General features: G+C 35.5%; 1 protein-coding gene across 1 annotated transcript in view; it reads right to left on the bottom strand.

Moving 5' to 3' along the window:
* The window catches only part of IL1RAPL1 (interleukin 1 receptor accessory protein like 1), a 702239-nt gene that overhangs the window by 309520 nt on the left and 372143 nt on the right, over nt 1-20576 (bottom strand). The window contains exon 4 of the mRNA XM_059883865.1: nt 20164-20238. Within this exon, the coding sequence (XP_059739848.1) occupies nt 20164-20238 (75 nt within the window). The remainder of the gene's footprint in view (nt 1-20163; nt 20239-20576) is intronic.

Raw genomic sequence — 20576 nt, forward strand, 5'->3', positions numbered from 1 at the left:
GATACATTATTTTTAACATTTAATTTGTGAATGTTTTGTTTGGAAACAATATATGACTTTCTCTTAGTAGACATAATCAATCCACTTATCAGTAGACATTTGTTTCTAACACATATAGGTGAGTCAATTCTTGCCAAATGTAAAAAGACAACTGAATATTGCCAAATTCACCTCTGAAGAGTTATGGTCAAACTTTTTGTTCTCTCAGAACTATAGGACAGTCTTTCCCCACTCCCCTTGGGAAAGGGTTCCCTTTGCTTCCTGTATTAGGCACTTAACTCTTGTGTTATGGGCAACTTGTAATGATGTCTTTCTCAATTTAACCTCAAGGGCTACCTGGAAAAATAACTCTTCAGCATAATACACATAATACACATGCTCATGCACACACACACAGGAGCAAACCCTGATAATTACTGAATGAGGGCTCTTGTTAATACTACACTGTTCATTCATCTTGTGAACTTTTACTCAATATCACACTTCTATGAATATAGTATTAATAGAACATGTGATATATATTGTAGTAGTTTGAATGCTGGTCCCCAAAAGATATGCTTAGATCCTAATCTCTGGAAGCTATGATTATCACTTTATAGGCATATCTTGTTTTATTGTGCTTTGCAGATATGGTGTTTTTTTTGTTTTGTTTTGTTTTGTTTTGTCTTTGCAAACTGAAGATTTGTGGCAACCCTGCCTTGGTACTCTATTGCTATCATTTTCACACAGCATTTGCTCACTTTGTGTCTCTGTGTCACATGGTAATTCTCACAGTATTTCACTTTTTCATTATTATTACATGTGTTATGGTGATCTTTGATTCTACCACTACCACTCCCTGAAAGTTAGCATATTTTAGCAATAAAGTATTTTTAATTAAGGTCTGTGCATTGCTTTTCTTCAAGATATAACACTATTACACACTTAATAGACTATAATATAGAATAAATATAACTTTTATATGTACTGGGAAAGCAAACAATTCATGTGACTCACTTTATTACAATATTTACTTTATTGCAGTGGTCTGCATATGAACCCACAATATTTCCAAGGTGTGCCTGTCTCTGGAAAATGAGGTTTTTCAGATGTAATTAAAGGCTTTTGAGATGAGATCACTCTTGATTTCCCATGTGGGCCCTAAATTCTATTCCAAGTGTCTTCTAAAAGAAAAGGATAATGAGATTTGAGATAGCCGGAAGACAAAACACACGTATACTCACAGCTGAAAAAGAGAACAAGAATGACCTTAACAGCAGAGACAGGAGTGATGTGACCACAAGTCAATGGGGCTGACTGTCTCCCAACACTCATTAAGGGAGTCAAAGATTTTTCCCTAGCGCCTGCAGAGGGATTGCAGTCCTTGATTTCAGACTTCTGCCCTCTAGAACTGTTGAGAGAAGAAATTTCTGTCGATTTCAGTCACCAAGTTTGGGTACTTCATTATAACAGCCACAGAAAACTAATAAAGATATTGAGATAAGTTTTCAGAAAGGTTCAGTTCAGTTCACACTCAGTCGTGTCTGACTCTTTGCAACCCCACGGATGCAGCACACCAAGCCTCCCTGCCCATCACCAACTTACGGAGTTTACTCAAACTCATGTCCGTTGAGTCAGTGATGCTATCCAACCATCTCATCCTCTGTCATCCCCTTCTCCCACCTTCAATCTTTCCCAGCATCAGGGACTTTTCAAATGAGTCAGTTCTTCGCATCAGGTGGCCAAAGTATTAGAGTTTCCGCTTCAATATCAGTCCTTTCAATGAATATTCAGGACTGATTTCCTTTAAGATGGACTGGTTGGATCTCCTTGCAGACCAAGGGACTCTCAAGCGTCTTCTCCAACACCATAATTCAAAAGCATCAATTCTTCAGTGCTCAGCTTTCTTTATAGTCCAACTCTCATATCCATACATGACTACTGGAAAAAACATAGCCTTGACTAGACGGACTTTTGTTGGCAAAGTAACGTCTCTACTTTTTACTATACTGTCTAGGTTGGTCATAACTTTCTCCCAAGGAGTAAGCGTCTTTTAATTTCATGGCTGCAGTCACCATCTGCAGTGATTTTGGAGCCCAGAAAAATATAGTCTGCCACTATTTCCACTGTTTCTCCATCTATTTGTCATGAAGTGATGGGACAAGATGCCATGATCTAAGTTTTCTGAATGTTGAGCTTTAAGCCAACTTTTTCACTCTCCTCTCTCACTTTCATCAAGAGGCTCTTTACTTCTACTTCAATTTCTGCCATAAGGGTGGTGTCATCTGCATATCTGAGGTTATTGATATTTCTCCCAGCAATCTTGATTCCATCTTGTGCTTCTTCCAGCTCAGCGTTTCTCATGATGTACTCTGCATATAAGTCAAATAAGTACAGTGACAATATATAGCCTTAATGTACTCCTTCTTCTATTTGGAACCAGTCTGTTGTTCCATGTCCAATTCTAACTGTTGCTTCCTGACCTGCATATAGATTTCTCAAGAGGCAGGTCAGGTGGTCTGGTATTCCCGTCTCTTTCAGAATTTTCCACAGTTTATTGTGATCCACACAGTCAAAGGCTTTGGCATAGTCAATAAAGCAGAAATAGATGTTTTTCTGGAACTCTCTTATATTTTTGATGATCCAACAGATGTTGGCAATTTGATCTCTGGTTCTTCTGCCTTTTCTAAATCCAGCTTGAACATCTGGAAGTTCATGGTTCACATACTGTTGATGCCTGGCTTGCAGAATTTTGAACATTGCTTTACTAGTGTGTGAGATGATGCAATTGTGTGGTAGTTTGAGCATTCTTTGGCATTGCTTTTCTCTGGGATTGGAATGAAAAGTGACCTTTTCCAGTCCTGTGGCCACTGCTGAGTTTCCCAAATGTGCTGGCATATTGAGTGCAGCACTTTCAAAGCATCATTTTTTTAGGATTTGAAATAGCTCAACTGGAATTCCATCACCTCCACTAGCTTTGTTGGTAGTGATGATTCCTAAGGTCCACTTGACTTCACATTCCAAGGTGTCTGGTTCTAGGTAAGTGATCACACTGTCATGATTATCTGGGTTCCTAAGATCTTTTTTGTACAGTTCTTTGGTGTATTCTTGCCAGCTCTTCTTAATATCTTCTGCTTAATATCTTCTTACCTTCAGAAAGGTGAGTGACTCAAATTGTTGCTGAATTTCCACTAGGCTTTGAGAAGTTCCCTCTTTTTCTACTTCATCCCTACTTTCAGTCTGTAGTGTAGTACATAGTTTCCACCTGGAAGGATATTCAGATGTCACTTGTACCCCCATGCCTGATTTACAGAGTCTGTCTTTCTTGACAATAACAACCTGACTGATGAGATAATCAGAAGTTTTTGTATCTGTTAAGCTCCCTCATATGCATAGCAAAGAGCTCCAGAAAGTATAGATATCATGATTATGACAAAGAAAACATCAGATTCACTAGATCAGAAGAGATACAAATATAGAGAGATACAGACATAGATATATGTAGCTATTGAGACATTACTACAGGAATTTTCTGTTTGCAGAACTTAAAAGTCCCAACAGGACAGAGAACAGTGATTCTCAGCCTACAGATCTAATAAATTTTCAAAAACAAGCGAGTCAGGTGAGATAAAAAACTGGATGTATGTGTTTTGCTCTACAGGTATTTATGTCATTCATTCCTTGTTAAAAATCATTGCAATAGACAGTTGGAGATGAAGATTTTCAGGCTACTGAGATTTTCAAATAGTCAGGGGCAAGACTAGACCATTGGCTCATGTCAGTATACCATGATGCCAAGGACCTTATTAATCAAGAGAAAAAAAATTAAAAGTGAAAATGCTAACTTATAATGTTAAAATAATTGAAATACATGTGTTCGAAATTACTGAACTGAACATCAGATGTTCCTCTGTGTTTAAGAGAATTTATTATTATTTCAACAACCTTTTAGAATCTTAGTCTTTTTTCCCCATTGAGAAACTGTTCTCATAAGCCAGAATAAAGTCAACTTTATCTTGTTTTCAATATTCTGCTATTGTGAAAATAAAATAAATTAATGCTTAGGTCCTTTTAGTCACTGAAGTTTAAAATGGAATGTTAACTTAGTTACTATGCTACTTTAATTTGTATAAGCAGTTTCACAGTTGGTGGAAATTCACATTTTGATACCATTGTTTATGGGGCCTTGACCTAGTACATGTCAGCCCAGAGGGAAAATTGCAAATTACTTTGTTATGTTAATGCAGCAAACATTTACATTATAAAAGAATTTTCATTTTTATGAATACCTCACCAAGCTCTTTAAAGTTAACATATATTTACAAGCCATGTGCATGATGTTTTGTAAATGTCATAAAAATATCCTAAGTCCTATGTAACTCCTGGGTTAACATTAATTTTAATATAGTTGTTACAGGTTTTTTTAATGATAATTTACCAATGTCTGCATAGTTTTTAAATGCTCAAGCAATCATGAGTTGGCTTTCAATTACTCATCTATGTATAGTCAGTTAATTATATTCAGAAAGAAAATGCAAATCCTAAATTAACAAAAGCCAACTTTGTGCACAGGGAATTAATAGTCACAGTAAATTGACATGTCAATTATTAGTTTTATTTTGTCTATTTTAAGAAGTAAAATGAGACCACTTGCTTTTTGCTTGTTTTTAAGAAAGGACTACAATTTGCTGTCTTTAAAGAGTAAAATCTCTGATGAACTAACAGGCTCTTCTATTTGCTTTTTTTCACATTCACTTTTGCAGCTCACAGGACATTCTGTTCATGAATGTTCTAAGTACTTCCATTTTCTTAAGTGCCTTGAAAAGAAATTTCATGCTTGAAGATCAATAGAAGAAGAAAAGTGTCTGTTAAAATATACTTGAGAGAGCAGAAGTACAAAAAAATGGGAATGAGGAAATAGGAGGCAAAGATGAACAGAAGCAGATCCAGAAGCCATGCAAGTGACTAGGGAAAAAAAAAAAAAAACAAAACCTGAGAAACATTTCAAGGACAAGTTCATATTCAACTGCATTATTACTAGATGTTCTATTTGATGAGACACAGAACCTGTTAACAGTGGGATAAAATAAAATGAAACAGTCCATAAGGATGAGACCATTCTAAATACTGTAGTCCATAAGGATAATATGAAATCATTCTAAATATTGCAGAAGGGTCATGGATTTAAGAGAGCATTTATTCACAATTAGAATTTAACAATGGAATGAAAAAAGAAACAATAATCAATACAGTTGTGTATAGAAATGTTCCAAGAAGTATAGCACATAAGCTTCTGTCACAGTCTATAAAATGGAAGCACAATACAAACATCACAGACTGTTAAAAAGATGAAATGAGACAACATATGAAAATGTCTTGCAAATGCAAGATACTCTAAGAGCAAAGAGAGATTATGATCATTAACCAAGGAAAGCTGAACCCACAGGGTCCTGACTTTCCAGTTGATTAAAAAGCTCATATAATGACAGCTGACATTCACTTATGGCTGAAGTTATAAACGAGGACAGAAAATCGGCCTATTCTTGAGGAACAAGGATCATTCCTGAGGTTAATCAAAATTGTAATATAAAGTTTTTGTAGACATGCTGTGTCTATGTCTATTTCTATCTATCTACCTACCTATACATACCTATATATGCAGTTGTTAGCAGACCTTGTGCCCAGTAGACAATAAGACAGTAGTAAATGGAACTAGTGAACCCATTTCTCTTTCTGGCTCTCTAACATTATGGAGTCTAATAGACTAAACTTTAGAGATCTGCCCTAAACTCAAGATGCCACTTAACTCTCTAACCATTAACAGTTTATTTGCTGAACTGTGATATGCAACTGTTCTTTGAACCTCTATTTATTTTTCCAAGCTCAACCTACTGTTCTGTTTCCCTTCAATAGCAATCTGATTTTTACTCCTCTGTCTGATTTGAATTTGATTTATTGCTGGGCTTCCCAGTTATATCTTCATAGCTCAGATTCCTAGGCATTTCTTGATCTGTCTCCCTCATCCATCAAGGAGGATCTTTAATCATACCAGGCAATCAGATCAAAACCAACAGTTTTAGTTTGGTTTATTCTGGCACTTTGTAGTTTGCAGCTACTTGAAAGGGTAAATTATAAATATTGGTTTTCATATATGAGTATTAAAGCTGAGTAAATGCTACACTATTTGCTCATTCATATATTTCTGCGTATTAGGTATTGACCAAAATTTTAGGCTTGTGATGATGAAAACACTGTAGTCCATTCTTTAACAGTTCCAAGTGCAATAAGGGAAATTGACACAATGGTATGTACACCAAATGATGAGAGAAATACTCTAATAAAAATGTGAAAAACTTGTTAGTATTTGACAAGTGTTACTTAATTCTGACCAGTAGGAATGGAGTTAGGAAAGACTTCATAAAAGTGACATTGAGATACATCTTAAAATTTGAGTAGTAGGAGGAAGGCAATGGCACCCCACTCCAGTACTCTTGCCTGGAAAATCCCATGGGCAGAGGAGCCTGGTAGGCTGCAGTTCATGGAGTCGCTAAGAGTGGGACAGGACTAAGCGACTTCACTTTCACTTTTCACTTTCATGCATTGGAGAAGGAAATGGCAACCCACTCCAGTGTTCTTGCCTGGAGAATCCCAGGGATGGGGGAGCCTAGTGGGCTGCCGTCTATGGGGTCACACAGAGTCGGACACGACTGAAGCGACTTAGCAGCAGCAGTAGGCACAAGGGACTTCCAGATGGCAGCCACTGCATGAGTGCCTGGCCAATGCTGTGACCTAAGTAGGAGAGTAAATGAAACTGTGGAAAAAAATTGGGTCAGATGGTGAAGAGACTGGCCTTTATCTTTGAGGCAACAGGCAAATATATTATCTTTAAGCAGCAAACCTAACATTTATCTTAATTTACAAAGATAATTTTCTTAACAAAATAAGCCCAGAGTCTGACAAACTCTGTTTTAATTTTTGGTATGCCCATTATAGGATTTCTACTCTCTGTTGCCCCAAATCTTCACTCTGATAATTATACATGATGACTGCATTAAACTCACAAAAGGCACTATGTATAGACTCCAATGAACAAGGCAAAGATAATTATGGATCCCATAGTTCATTCTTTCTTTGTACATCTTTGCAAGTGAATTAGGCAATGCCCACTTTCAGGTATGGGGCCTTCGGACCATCCAGTTCAGTTCAGTTCAGTTCAGTTGCTCAGTCGTGTCTGACTCTTTGCGACCCCATGAATCGCAGCACGCCAGGCCTCCCTGTCCATCACCATCTCCCGGAGTTCACTCAGACTCATGTCCATTGAGTCAGTGATGCCATCCAGCCATCTCATCCTCTGCCGTCCCCTTCTCCTCCTGCCCCCAATCCCTCCCAGCATCAGAGTCTTTTCCAATGAGTCAACTCTTCGCATGAGGTGGCCAAAGTACTGGAGTTTCAGCTTTAGCATCATTCCTTCCAAAGAACACCCAGGACTGATCTCCTTTAGAATGGACTGGTTGGATCTCCTTGCAGTCCAAGGGACTCTCAAGAGTCTTCTCCAACACCACAGTTCAAAAGCATCAATTCTTCAGCACTCAGCTTTCTTCACAGTCCAATTCTCACATCCATATATGACCACTGGAAAAACCATAGCCTTGACTAGACGGACCTTTGTTGGCAAAGTAATGTCTCTGCTTTTTATGCTTCGGACCATAGATACATGGAAAATTTTGTAGTGAGAGAAGTAAAACTATCTGCTGGGATAATTGACAAATATTTCCACTTTCGTCAACTTAAAAAGTCTATGAAAATAAAGTTGGTATAATTATTTCTCTGTAGGGCCAGAACACTAAAGAGAATTTGCCCATTTGATTATGTCTATGACTCCTATATTACCTGATGGGGTGATTTTCCTTCCACAAATAACTGTGTTGCTCTTAACTCTTTGATTCTCAGATAATATCTTCAACTGGTACAACCCCATTTCACTCATTCATGTACCTGCACAAAATACAGGCTTCCTCACCACAGGAGAAACAGAGCATGCAATAGCCACTGAGGCAATGCCCCTTACCCTGATGCCAGAGTCATCTGTTCAACATTTATATCTGTAACAAAAGCTATGGGCTTTCCTGGTGGCTCAGTGGTAAGGAATCTGCCTGCCAGTGCAGGGGATGTGGGTTCAACTCCTGGGTCAGGAAAATACCTGGAGATGGAAATGGCAACCCGCTTCAGAATTCTTGCCTGGGAAATCCCAGGGACAGAGGATCCTGGCAGGCTACAGTCTGTGGGGTCACAAAAGAGTCTGATACAACTTAGCGACTAAACAACAACCACCGAAGCTATGCCAGTCAGAATTCCTCCTTAGGCAATCTCCAATTCCAGCTAGGGCTCCTCCTGATTAGAAGAACTGAGAAAAGCTCTGTCCTTACCCTGTATGCTTCCCCAGCACCCTTGCCACACTTCACCTCTATAAGGAATGATGATCAACAGAAAGAAGGAGAGAAGAAAGACAGAGAAAATTCTAGCATTGTTCCCATCACCCTTGAAGCCAGCATTGCTCCTGTCTTTTAAGTGATTTGATGTTTGTGATCAGAGCCCTGATGATGCAATATCAGAATCCGTGACCCTCGTGTGTAAATTGTCTAGGCACAGGAAGCTGATTCTCAGTACCTCCAAATTCCTCAAATTAACTTTTGCTTGAAATAGCCATGTATTTGAGAAGAAAACTAAACTTTTGGGGATTATTCTCCCTCTGAATTATCTACTTGCCTTAATTCTCTACTTTATTTCATGTGTATTAGTGACTGAAAATAAAGCCCTATATGCTCTGGAATTTGTCAAAAGAATTCCCTCTTGGTTTAAATTTCTTTAGTATATAGCAACATGTTCTCTGTGACACTTAATATCACCTGAAGTGAACAGTTCTTATATTCATCTAATCTAAGATTCACTTATTTATCTCCATTACATAAAAATGTTACTCCTCCTCTCTAAGTAGTAGCAAATTCTAATAAACAGCATTGGAACAAAAATGCATTATTCATGGGAAATAGAGAAGGGCTCTTTGTCAAAAAAATAATCACTACAAATTCCATTTATACCTAAGAAAACTATCTTTGTATATTTATCCTTATGTATGTATCATATGTGATATATAATTCTGAAGCAAATATTTGTACCATTTATAAAGAGGCTGTATATAATAAGCAGAGTATAAAATAATAGTCTAATTGCATTTCAAGTAATTTTGTCCAAAATTAGATATATTACTCAGAAAATATTTTAAAATTTTAATCTCTAAATTAAAAGTCCTAAAGTCGCCAAGATAATTGATAAAATCAGAACTATTTATCAGAAACACTAGAAGATTCCTTATGATAAGAGGACAAAAACATATTTATTGAACTTTACCTAAGCTATTTCCTATAATAGTTTCTTACTGAACATTTGTGGTAACAATCTCAAATTTTCCTAGAACATGTTATGTGAGTACCCTATCTCTAGTGATAGCTTGATGTGACAGAATGAATTCGATTTAATTTTTCTAGAAAAGCAATGGACTTTCCTTTACTCTCTTCCTACTCAAAGAACTGCCAAGTTTCTATAAACACAGTTCTTTGTCAGGCAAGTCTGAGGTGAGTGCCCTGCTTTTATTAAACTTGAAACAAAATCTCTCCAAGACTGAGAAAGCCTGTAGCCTGCCTGTAAGTTTGAGGAGAAGATCACTGCAGGGAAGTGGGAGGGGAGAGGGGAGTATTGACTTTCTTGGACTCCTCAGGATCTTGAAGTCTTTCTCTCATGCTCACTGTGGACCAGAAGTGGAAATGGAAGGTGTCTTCTGACCAGAACAATGGAAAGTAAAAACTTTATCAAGTTTTTTTCTTTTCTTAATTATTTGATCAGATAATATATGCTATAATTAAAATTTACATATCCTAACTATAAAACTTTTTAAAATCCTTAGTTTCTCTGAGAAAGTAACATTGGGCTTGTATGTGGTAAACTGTAAGACAGGTCTCTTCTTGAGAGTTTGTGGTGAAGTGCAGGTTTTAAAACCTTTTGGATACTCTGTGCACTGGACTTATCTGGCATGTTTTGGAGCATATATTTTGTTACATCTTAAAATCTGAATGTTTAGGTATTCATGGACTAACAAAACAAATTTCATTGTATATACTTTCATATTAAAGAGAAAAATATCATTAAATACATAGGAATATATTAAGGAAAAAAGAAGTGGTCAACAGAATGATGTAATGAAAAGGTCCACATAAATTCCAGAAGCATCAAAATACAGAACGCTCTCTTTAAAATTGGAAATAACAGTTATAGCTATGGAAAAACAAATGATACCATGGGCAGTCATTCCATTAGGATATTGTTCAATGAAATCAAGGCAGACAAGACAGTATGATGGCCTTCACAATGTAACTCTTATGAAAATAAACTGTTTAGTCATAACTGAGCATGAGATATTCTTGTTACTCCAACAATGTACCCTACCACATGAATTTTTGAGAATTAGATTAAAATTAATTACTGCTGATTCTGTACCTGGGGAAAAATTTAGTATTTCCTCAGAGGAGGCAAAAGTCAGAAAGGGGATATCATTTTCCACTGATAGACAAGAGGAAGACATACTGAAGTGATAGGTGGCTGATCCTTTATTTGGGTTAATTAGAAATACCACTTGCCAGTTTTATATCAGTGAACCACATCTTACAAAAATGTAAAAATCTTCACTAACACAGAGAAATGTTTTAGGGGCGATTACTCAATTACAAAAGGAATCTTATATAAAATAATTCACCACAGAGTTACTTTATAGAACTTCCCTTGTGCGTATAAATCTTTCATTGAACTTTAGCTGCTTAAAAGAGACTGGGGGACAGACTCTCTTAAAACTGACATGTTAAGCCACTACCAATGAAAGATCAATCAGAAATGGAGGGAATACTTCTCTGAAATGATGATGATTCAATTTACCCACAAATCTGTAGGAACATACTAAGTTGGTAGAGTAAGGTATGATTGGAATGCTAAATGAGTTAACATTAGACCATAAATTACTGGCATCCTATTTTTATAATCATATTCAAGCACGAGTTATTTTTCATGAAAAGTCTGCATATAATTAGGAAAGCTCAGTTATTTAGCCAAAATTCAAAAGGAAATTTATGGATGAACATCTCTTTATATTCAAAATTTAAAATGATGTGGGTCTTTTTATAGTTTCTGCTTTAATGAACATCAGTCATGTGGTACATACTCTTATTCTGAAACCTCTTTCAATATTCTACACCATTAAGTCCTTTGATAGGTTTACTTCTGAGAAATTGGCATTTATTTTGCAAATACAGAAGTTCATGTTAACATAGGATACTCACTACATTTTTCTATGCTGGTAAACTTCAATCATTAGGAATGACTCAGAAAGCTTGGTGATAATAGTACTTGTCAGAGGAAAAGCAGTATTTTTCTATAAAATGAATAAGACTATTTCCAAAACCTTCAGGAGGAACTTGACAGGCATAATGGTTGATGCTTTGTTTTCTAAATTTTTCTCATGTCTTTTGTCTTAGGAAATATCATATCTGAATTTCTTTACTTGAAAAAGTACTTTTTTCACTCTTACTTTCTTCTTGATGGTTACTGATAAATTCATGTGGCATAGTGTCCATTACATGGTCAATGTTTAGACGCTGGCAATCATTTTCTTCTGTTATGGCCGTGCAGTTGGATAGATTTGTTGAAGAATTAAATAATTTAAAGCCAATAATTTCTTTTAGACACAGTTTCATTTAAGTTGAAAAATATAGTATGCATATTTTGTTCTTAGATGAGAGGTGGAAATTTTCTAAAATATTGTCTATACTATACTGTAACAGGCTTACTGAATATAAGCAAGATCGAAGAATATAAGCAAAATCAAACAATCATTGGCATTCAAATGCATTTCAGAAATCTCATATATACAGCATTCTGTGTGTGTGTGTTTGTGTGTGTAGCATTGAAATAGCTCAACTTACAGCAGCAAGCATATAGACCACCTAAACATATACCAGGCAGTGTACTAATCTTTACATGTGTTACCTCATTAAATGCCCATACTAACTCTACAGAGCTAGGTATTATCATGGTATCTTTTTAACTGATTAGGAAAATGAGGGCTATTTGTTAAAGATTTCAGCAGAAGTACATGGTAGAGCTCGATTGTCCTGAATTTGGAACCACTGCTATATGCTGCCTCTTTAGTGTAAGTAACCAAAATAATAACATGATAATCATCATGATTAATAACAAAAAGAAAAAAAAATGATGGTGGTGACGATAAGTTTGTTTTTGCAAATTTTATGATACAGAAACATGTAGCTATTTTTAGTCTCTGTTTTCTCATCAGTTTAAGGAGAATTTGACTCACTACCTATCAAAGTCCCTCCACTTCATAAAGTTTCAAAATCTAGAAATGTGAAGAGTTTCACATATCTAGTTTCTCAGTTGATCACAAACAAACAAAACTGTACTCTTAGTGCTGTAGCAAAAGAGCAAGCTATATGATTCATGTTGGTGTTCAACAAACTAGACCAGAACTACACCAGGAGATGAAAATTTCCAAGGACTCTCTGCATTGGTTTTGTGACAACATTCTTTCCTGAACCTTTTTTTTCTTCCTTCCTTTTCTCTCTTTTGGCCTTTTCCCAAAGTAAGAACAAGCAGACTCACTTACAGTTTATTCCATTTTTAAAGCATTTTAAAAAATGTTTCAACTGACTTCTAAACTTTCAGAAATCAATGGCCCATAGGAGTTGTTTTAACCTTCATCTCCATCTTCTTTGAGTTTCAAGCCTGACCTAGCAGTAGGCCTTGAGCATATAATACTTAAAAAGGAAGTGTGATTTCTGCTTAGCTAGCATTTTTTTTTTTTTTTTTTGGCTTGATTTTATTCTGGACTGAGAAACTGCAATAAGACACTTAATATTAAGAATAGTAAGTTATTTTTAAAATAGTGTACGTTTGTTCTCATTGTTGCCACTCAGCTCGTCTTGAGCTTTTTTAAAACAAGTTTATACAATTTTTAAAGGTTACTTTCCATATACAGTTATTACAAAACTATATTCCTTGACTATATTCCTTGTGCTGTACAATACACCCTTAAGTCTATCTTACACCCAATACTTCGAAGCTCCCACTTTCCCATTCCTATATGGCCCCTTCCCCTTTCTCTCTGATGGTAATCACTAGTTTATTCTCTGTATCTCTGGGTTTTTAGTTGGCAATTTTTAAAGCAAACATGCAAAGCTGCATTTTCCCCCAACCTATTCTTCCTCTCTAGCACTAAGGACTCTGATTTTGAGAATCTGCAATATTCATATCATACATGTTAGGCCATCTAATGATCTAAAAACATTAATACTGGTTTGCATTTATTGATTTACCATTTGTATAAGGATATGACATATTAAATAAATATTAATATGAAAATATCACTCTTCAGCTTAAAAATCACAATTCTTAAGGTCTTTTTGGTTTCAAAAATAAGATATCAGACCAAAACAGCTGTCAAGAGTTATTACTTTCATTCATCCTGGTGCAATAAATTTGTACTGAGTAGAACTGAATGCCATTAGTTTAAATAATTATAACACTACTCTATTTGCCTTTACACGCTTTAATCATGATGTCTATTTTCCCAGAAGCTCTAATTTATGTCTAGCAAGTTTTATTTCAGGCAGTAGAACTCCGCTGATCTGCATGTCTTTCTTAAGTGGGCAACAAGTACATCATTTGTCATCTTAAATCAAGACATAGATACAAACGTTTTTATTCAGAGTGAAAAGGAAGTTTTATGGTGCTTTATAAGAGTTTTTCAGTGAAAATATGGTTTGTACATTCCCCATGGAGCAGTAAAACCAAAGTCAACAGCATTACATTTGCTGATGACAACCAGAAGAGTATTTACAGATGGAAAAACCCAAACAGTCAAATCTGGCTTTCTTATCTCTGGGAGGGAAGGTCATATTTGAATCAGATGCATAACTCAGCAACAAAGTACTCTTTAGCATCAACAGTAATGTGTGTCACTTTCAGAATTAGGTAGCAAATTTAACACCTGAATTATTTTGTTTCTAGGATACTGACATTAAGAACTTCCCTACCTGAGAAAGGAAACAGTCTTCCTAAATAAGTAACTATTCAGATAGTATGTGTTTTGTTTCGAGAAAATAATAGCTATGAAAATATAGACCTAGACAGTAAATGTTAGAGAGCTAATTTTCACTCCATAAAATAATTCCCTATATACTTTTCTTGGATTAAAAACTCGACTAGAAGATATGTAATACAACAAATTCCATGCACTATATGTATATATATACACACATAAGTTTTACTACATATAAAGGATTGAAGCAGAATATGTTTCAATAACCACTTTAGCAAGATAGTAAATGAAACATAGTCATGTATGGATGTGAGAGTTGGACCATAAAGAAAGCTGAGTGCCAAAGAATGACGCTTTCCAACTGTGGTGTTGGAGAAGACTCTTGAGAGTCACTTAGACTGTAAGGAGATCAAACCAGTCAATCCTACAGGAAATCAACTCTGAATATTCATTGGAAGGACTGATGCTGAAACTGAAGCTCCAAGACTTTGGCCACCTGATGTGAGGAGCTGACTCAATGGAAAAGACCAAGGTGCTGGGACAGATTGAGGGCAAAAGGAGAAGGGGGTGACAAGGATGAGATGGTTGGATGGCATCACTGACTCAATGGACATGAGTTTGAGCAAACTCAGGAAGAAGTGAAGGACAAGGAAGCCTGGCATGCTACAGTTCATGAGACTGCAGAGTCAGACATGACTTAGCGACCGAACAACAACAAAATGAAGCATAAAATTTTCATGACAAAAAGTTTTCCTATTAAATTATAAATCAGGATCTATTATATAATACATGAACATTTTTCCCTCAGTCTGCTTGAAATTTAAAATTCTGAAAACTATAATATGGTGTATCAGAGCAAGATGTGTTAGTTAAGTCCTAGTGTGACATTTTACTTTAATTAGCCTGTAGTTAAATTGGATCTAGTCACATGTGTAGTGTGTCTTTTACAAGGACAGACATTTAAAAATTTGAGGTTTCAACATTGTCATCAAACACTTTCCTTAAGATGGCAATGTCTGGTGAGTCCTTATAACTCATTCTGATACACAAGGCTTCTTTTCAACAAATTTAACAACAGGAAGCGAATATTAAAGAAAAACAACAGCCCTGTTGAACAGTTTATTCAGTTCAGTCTCATTATTTTTTTTAACAGAAAATCTGGAGATGTATATCCTTTGTAACATGTATATCTTATTGTCAATTAGTATTTATTAACATTCAGAAAACTAAGATCATGGCATCTAGTCCCATCACTTCATGGGAAATAGATGGGGAAACAGTGGAAGCAGTGTCAGACTTTAATTTTTTGGGCTCCAAAATCACTGCAGATGGTGACTGCAGCCATGAAATTAAAAGATGCTTACTCCTTGGAAGGAAAGTTATGACCAACCCAGATAGCATATTCAAAAGCAGAGACATTACTTTGCCAACAAAGGTCCGTCTAGTCAAGGCTATGGTCTTTCCAGTAGTCATGTATGGATGTGAGAGTCGGACTGTGAAGAAAGCTGAGCGCCAAAGAATTGATGCTTTTGAATTGTGGTGTTGGAGAAGGCTCTTGAGAGTCCCTTGGACTGCAAGGAGATCCAACCAGTCCATCCTAAAGGATGTCAGTCCTGGGTGTTCTTTGGAAGGAATGATGTTAAAAGCTGAAACTCCAATAGTTTGGCCAACTCATGTGAAGAGTTGACTCATTGGAAAAGACCCTGATGCTGGGAGGGATTGGGGGCAGGAGGAGAAGGGGACGACAGAGGATGGATGGCATCACCAACTCGATGGACGTGAGTTTGAGTGAACTCCAGGAGTTGGTGATGGACAGGGAGGCCTGGCGTGCTGCAATTCATGGGGTCGCAAAGAGTCAGACACGGCTGACCGACTGAACTGAACTGATGCCCAAAGCACATCACAAAATTACTGTGTACTTATATTAAGACACACAGACTCTAGAAGAAGTTTTCAGTTGAGCATTAAGATAAGCAAGAGAAAAAATGGATAGAGACTGCAAACTTTTCAACAATATGGATTAGATTTATTTGAAACCCTCTAAATGTGGATAATCCTGAAAAAAGAGGCCACAGTCATATTCAGCAAGTGAAAAGAAAGAACTAAGATGGGGAAGGAATAAGTGATTCTGATACTTAAGGAAAGTGGCTTTTTGTTTAAGGGCCCTATGTTATAAAGATATAATACTTTATGCAATGTATCAAAAAAATGAAAAGTTCTTAAATTCACTTCTAGTGAGAGTCTGTACTTCTCTGGTAAGAATTCTAAAGTTATGTATCAAGAAACTTTGGAGAAATTATTTCCTTTTATCCAGTAATTTTCCTTTTAGCAATCTGTCTTGTTGAAATAAGTCAGAAAATGTATGGCTAAAGATAACTGTGTCATTATTTATGATAATTAAACTTGGAAAAACCCAAATTTCCAGCAATATCTATGAAGTTATGGGACCATTCACAAGGATGTCATACAGCTATTAAAGGGGTATTTTCTGAGAATATTTAATAGGAGCAGAATGTTTCTACAATATAAAGTATAAAAAACACAATTCTTTTCTGTATTTCCTCCAAAGGTCTATCTGTAATTAATCTATGAAACTAACCTATATTTTTAAAGCAAAAATAAAAGCAAAATTTAAATAAAGTACTTCTCATATCTAGATGAGTAATTAATGATAATTTTCAGTAAATTCTAAGTTATAATGTGTCTCACTAGGACAAGGATGGAATGAATTTCTACTCTTTGAAAGTCTGGTAATGATTAATATAACATCCTCTGTACTAGAAGTTTTTGAAAATGGGCTCCTGGCCATAAGAAGACCACATCTCTGATTGACATCCTTAGGGCTCAAGTTCAGCAAGACAATGGTGTATATCCTTTGATTCCTTTGACTATAGCTGCTTGAAAAGAATAAGTCAGGCTCACCCCCTGGATTGACCTTCAGAACTGTACACTATGATTTCTGGGCCTTTTGCCCAAGAAAGTTCTGTCCACATGTTTGCTGATGCCTGAAAGTTATTTAAAAGGGACAGAGTCTTTTTTTTTTTTTTAACATTTAGAAATAACATACAGATGCCACTTATAATCACTAGCTGTAACCCCATATTGATTGGAATTCAAAACCACCCAATTTACATGTTTTATATGAGTTTAGTTACTATTATATTAGTTTTTTCCCAAGTATTTTGAAATTTTTGGTGCCTTTTGCTTTCTGTACTGAAACAGTTTAAATGATCACTATCAGAATCTTTACAGTTTTGAGAAGATGAAAGAATTAGAAGAAAAGAAGACGCGAGGGATGTGGAAAGTGAAAGGCAGGCATGGCTAGTAAACAGCAGAGAAAGCAGAATTTGGAGATGAAGACGAATCTATGCATTTCGTGCTTTTGTCTAAGTCATTATGAATGTGTTTTATATATTCACACACAAACTGGAGATTTGCTGGCTAGATATGTGTTTAAATTAGCCAAGATGCTCGTGTTAGGTCATCAGACGTGTATTTAACTCAGCTTTGTGTAATTTCTAATAGTTGCTCTTGTAATTAATGCACATGGTAGTTTTATTCACCACTGAGGTTAACCCTCAATTTAGGACAAGGTTGAGTCAGACCCCTGAGCTCTTGGTCAATGGAACTTTGTTGAAGATTTTTACCTTCTCATGAAAGTTGGCATAACTTACAGGTTCCCTTTCACTGATCCTGGCCACCCTCCTTACTATCCCCCGCCGCCATGACTCTTCACTCAGTTCCCTTCCTTAGGATTTGATAACGCATTTTGAGCCTATAGAAAGTAATAGCTTTTTCAGACCTGGAAAAGGCAAAAATCAAACCCCAAAGGAGGTGAAAAATCAAAGTACACCTTGTAGAGAACATATTTTAGGCGTCTCGAGTCCTTCCTTTTTTTGGCCCTTAACATTGTTTCCTATTCTCACTTGTCCTTTCTTTATCTCCCTCAATACTATACAAGCTAAAACACTAAAGGGTAGTTATTTCAAATCAACTGTTGCTCAGAAATTCATGGATTAAGGTTATATTTCTCAAACTAGTAAATGATTTATCACATGGAGAACTGGAGTCAGAAAATAAAACAAAAGTTGACTAGAAGAATGTAAGTCCCAGGTTGATGTCTATGGTTTACTTGGAATTTAAAGTGAGCTCATGTTCCTTTAGACAGTGACAATAAAGGAATTAATTAGAGTATTTTTCTGGAGCATTTTGATAACAGACATGCCCATTTTTCCTCAAACAAATATGCAGACACACCTTCTAATTTGCACAAAATTTTTCATATTTCAATGTGATTTGATTAGTTTTTGTAATTTTTGTTCAAGAAGAGTGATTTTTTAAAAAATAGAGCTTTAAGAATTATTTATTCCATTTTGTAGAACATTTTAGTAGAAGACAGGAAACAATCTGATATATTCAAAATTTAGGGAAAATATAAGGAAATTCAACGAGCAGCCATTTTTCATAAAATTGTTTGAATTATGTTCTCAGAGATACAATTAATATCACTTTGGCAATGTTCATTACAGATAACTAGTACAATAAACCACTCCTTCTTGGTACAAGATATTCATAGTTTTGCATAACTCCTTAGAAATACATCTTCCTAGGGGTTACTGAAAGGTCTATATGAACATTGTAACTTATGAAAATCTATATTTCAAAATTTCTTTTCAAAGTAGCAATACTATACCTAATCTAATAATATACCAAATCTAATATACCTCAATATACCATAATATGAATAAAGAGCACAATACAATTTTAATATGTTTGTTTTATATACAGCATTGCTTTAATGTTGCTTGTGGTCTCCTACCTCAAAATAATGAAATTACAATACTACTTGCATGTCAGATGGATTTAATCCAAAGGCTTGGGCTTATCAGCAAAGAAACATTACTGCTCTGACTTGTATAAAAATTACATATGTTTATGCCTGAAAGTTGGTGAATATTTCCAGTGTTGGAAATTTGTTGACTACAATTATTTTATAGTCTCTAAACCCATCACCTTACCTTTTTGCACTACAACTTTGGATATGCTATTAGTAAGATGATCAGATCTGTAATCTTCATTTTGAAGACAGATTTACAATTTTGATCTAAATTTTCACCCCAGTAACAATAACAACATTGACAACATAACCGATGGGCAATCAATTTTTTTAGTTGTATTCATTAAATGCGTTTTTACTTTCAAACAGTTAATGTAACAAAATATTCCTTAAAAAACATGAATATATGGCTAGAATTACATTTTTGACAACCTTTCATAATAAACCACTAAAAGCAAATAATTTTCTGCTAAAGTTTATGATATATACACACATGCATACTATATCTCAAATAAAAAATATAATTGAATGTACTGTATGTATTTATAAACAAGAGGGGAAATTTCCCATAATTTGGTATAACTTAGTACAGATAAGTCAGACTAAGAAACTCTAGACTTAACTCTAAGATAAATATGTTAAAATTCAGATTTGTGGACAACTAGATATTTTCACCAGAACATATTCTGTCCATATTCTACTGTTTCAGCCCTTTAATCAAAAGCCACTTGCTCACATTTTATAAATACATTATCCATAACTGTAATAGTGTCATTCATTTTAATGAATCTCTACCCTTTCCCCCAATTTTAAAAACTGTACTTTAATGTATTACTGGGTATTATAAGTCAAATAGTTCCACATTACTTGTTGTAAAACCAATTCAAGCCTTATAAAATGACAAGATAATATCAGCAAAACTCTCTGCCCATCTAATTTCTCAACAACCACTTAATTTCTCAACAACCATCTAAATAACACATGAGATTTGACATCCATATGTCCAAATTAATCCTAATGCAGGCATGGCAGGATGCAATATGCCATGTTTGCTGGTGTTTTCTAATTTTGCTCCCTTTAAATAAACATGGCCTTAGCTCGGAGTATTACACCAGGCTACAATCTAGGCTTAGTAATGGTCAGAATGTAACAAGAAAAGTGTACTAACAAGAATTAAGGCATTACTCACCCAGCTGGGTCTCCTGAATCGTCAGTTTACTTTCCATAGGATACAACAGCTTGGGTGGTTTATCTGTCAGAGGGGCTGAAAAACAATAATAATACAGATTTAGAGTTATGCTGCATAAACTGAAGGAGAGAACACAGTTTATTTTCATAAATATTTCTCATTCTCTGAGTAGTGTGTCAAAACATATTACCAGGTAGTGACTTACATATTGCAAGTAGTACCTTCAGGCAAGCTGAAAAGCTATTAGATTATACATGAGTCAAATATAACACTACCAAATTGACAGTCACAGGAGACTGCTGAAGTACAGAATTAAGATTGCTCAGACCTTATGAATATATGATTGTACTTTACCAAATATTTTAATCGGTATTGTATTTTCCTTTTTAAAGGGTACCCTACATTTTCTGTGT

Source organism: Bos taurus, chromosome X, assembly GCF_002263795.3.
Source record: "Bos taurus isolate L1 Dominette 01449 registration number 42190680 breed Hereford chromosome X, ARS-UCD2.0, whole genome shotgun sequence".
Classification (NCBI taxonomy): domain Eukaryota; kingdom Metazoa; phylum Chordata; class Mammalia; order Artiodactyla; family Bovidae; genus Bos; species Bos taurus.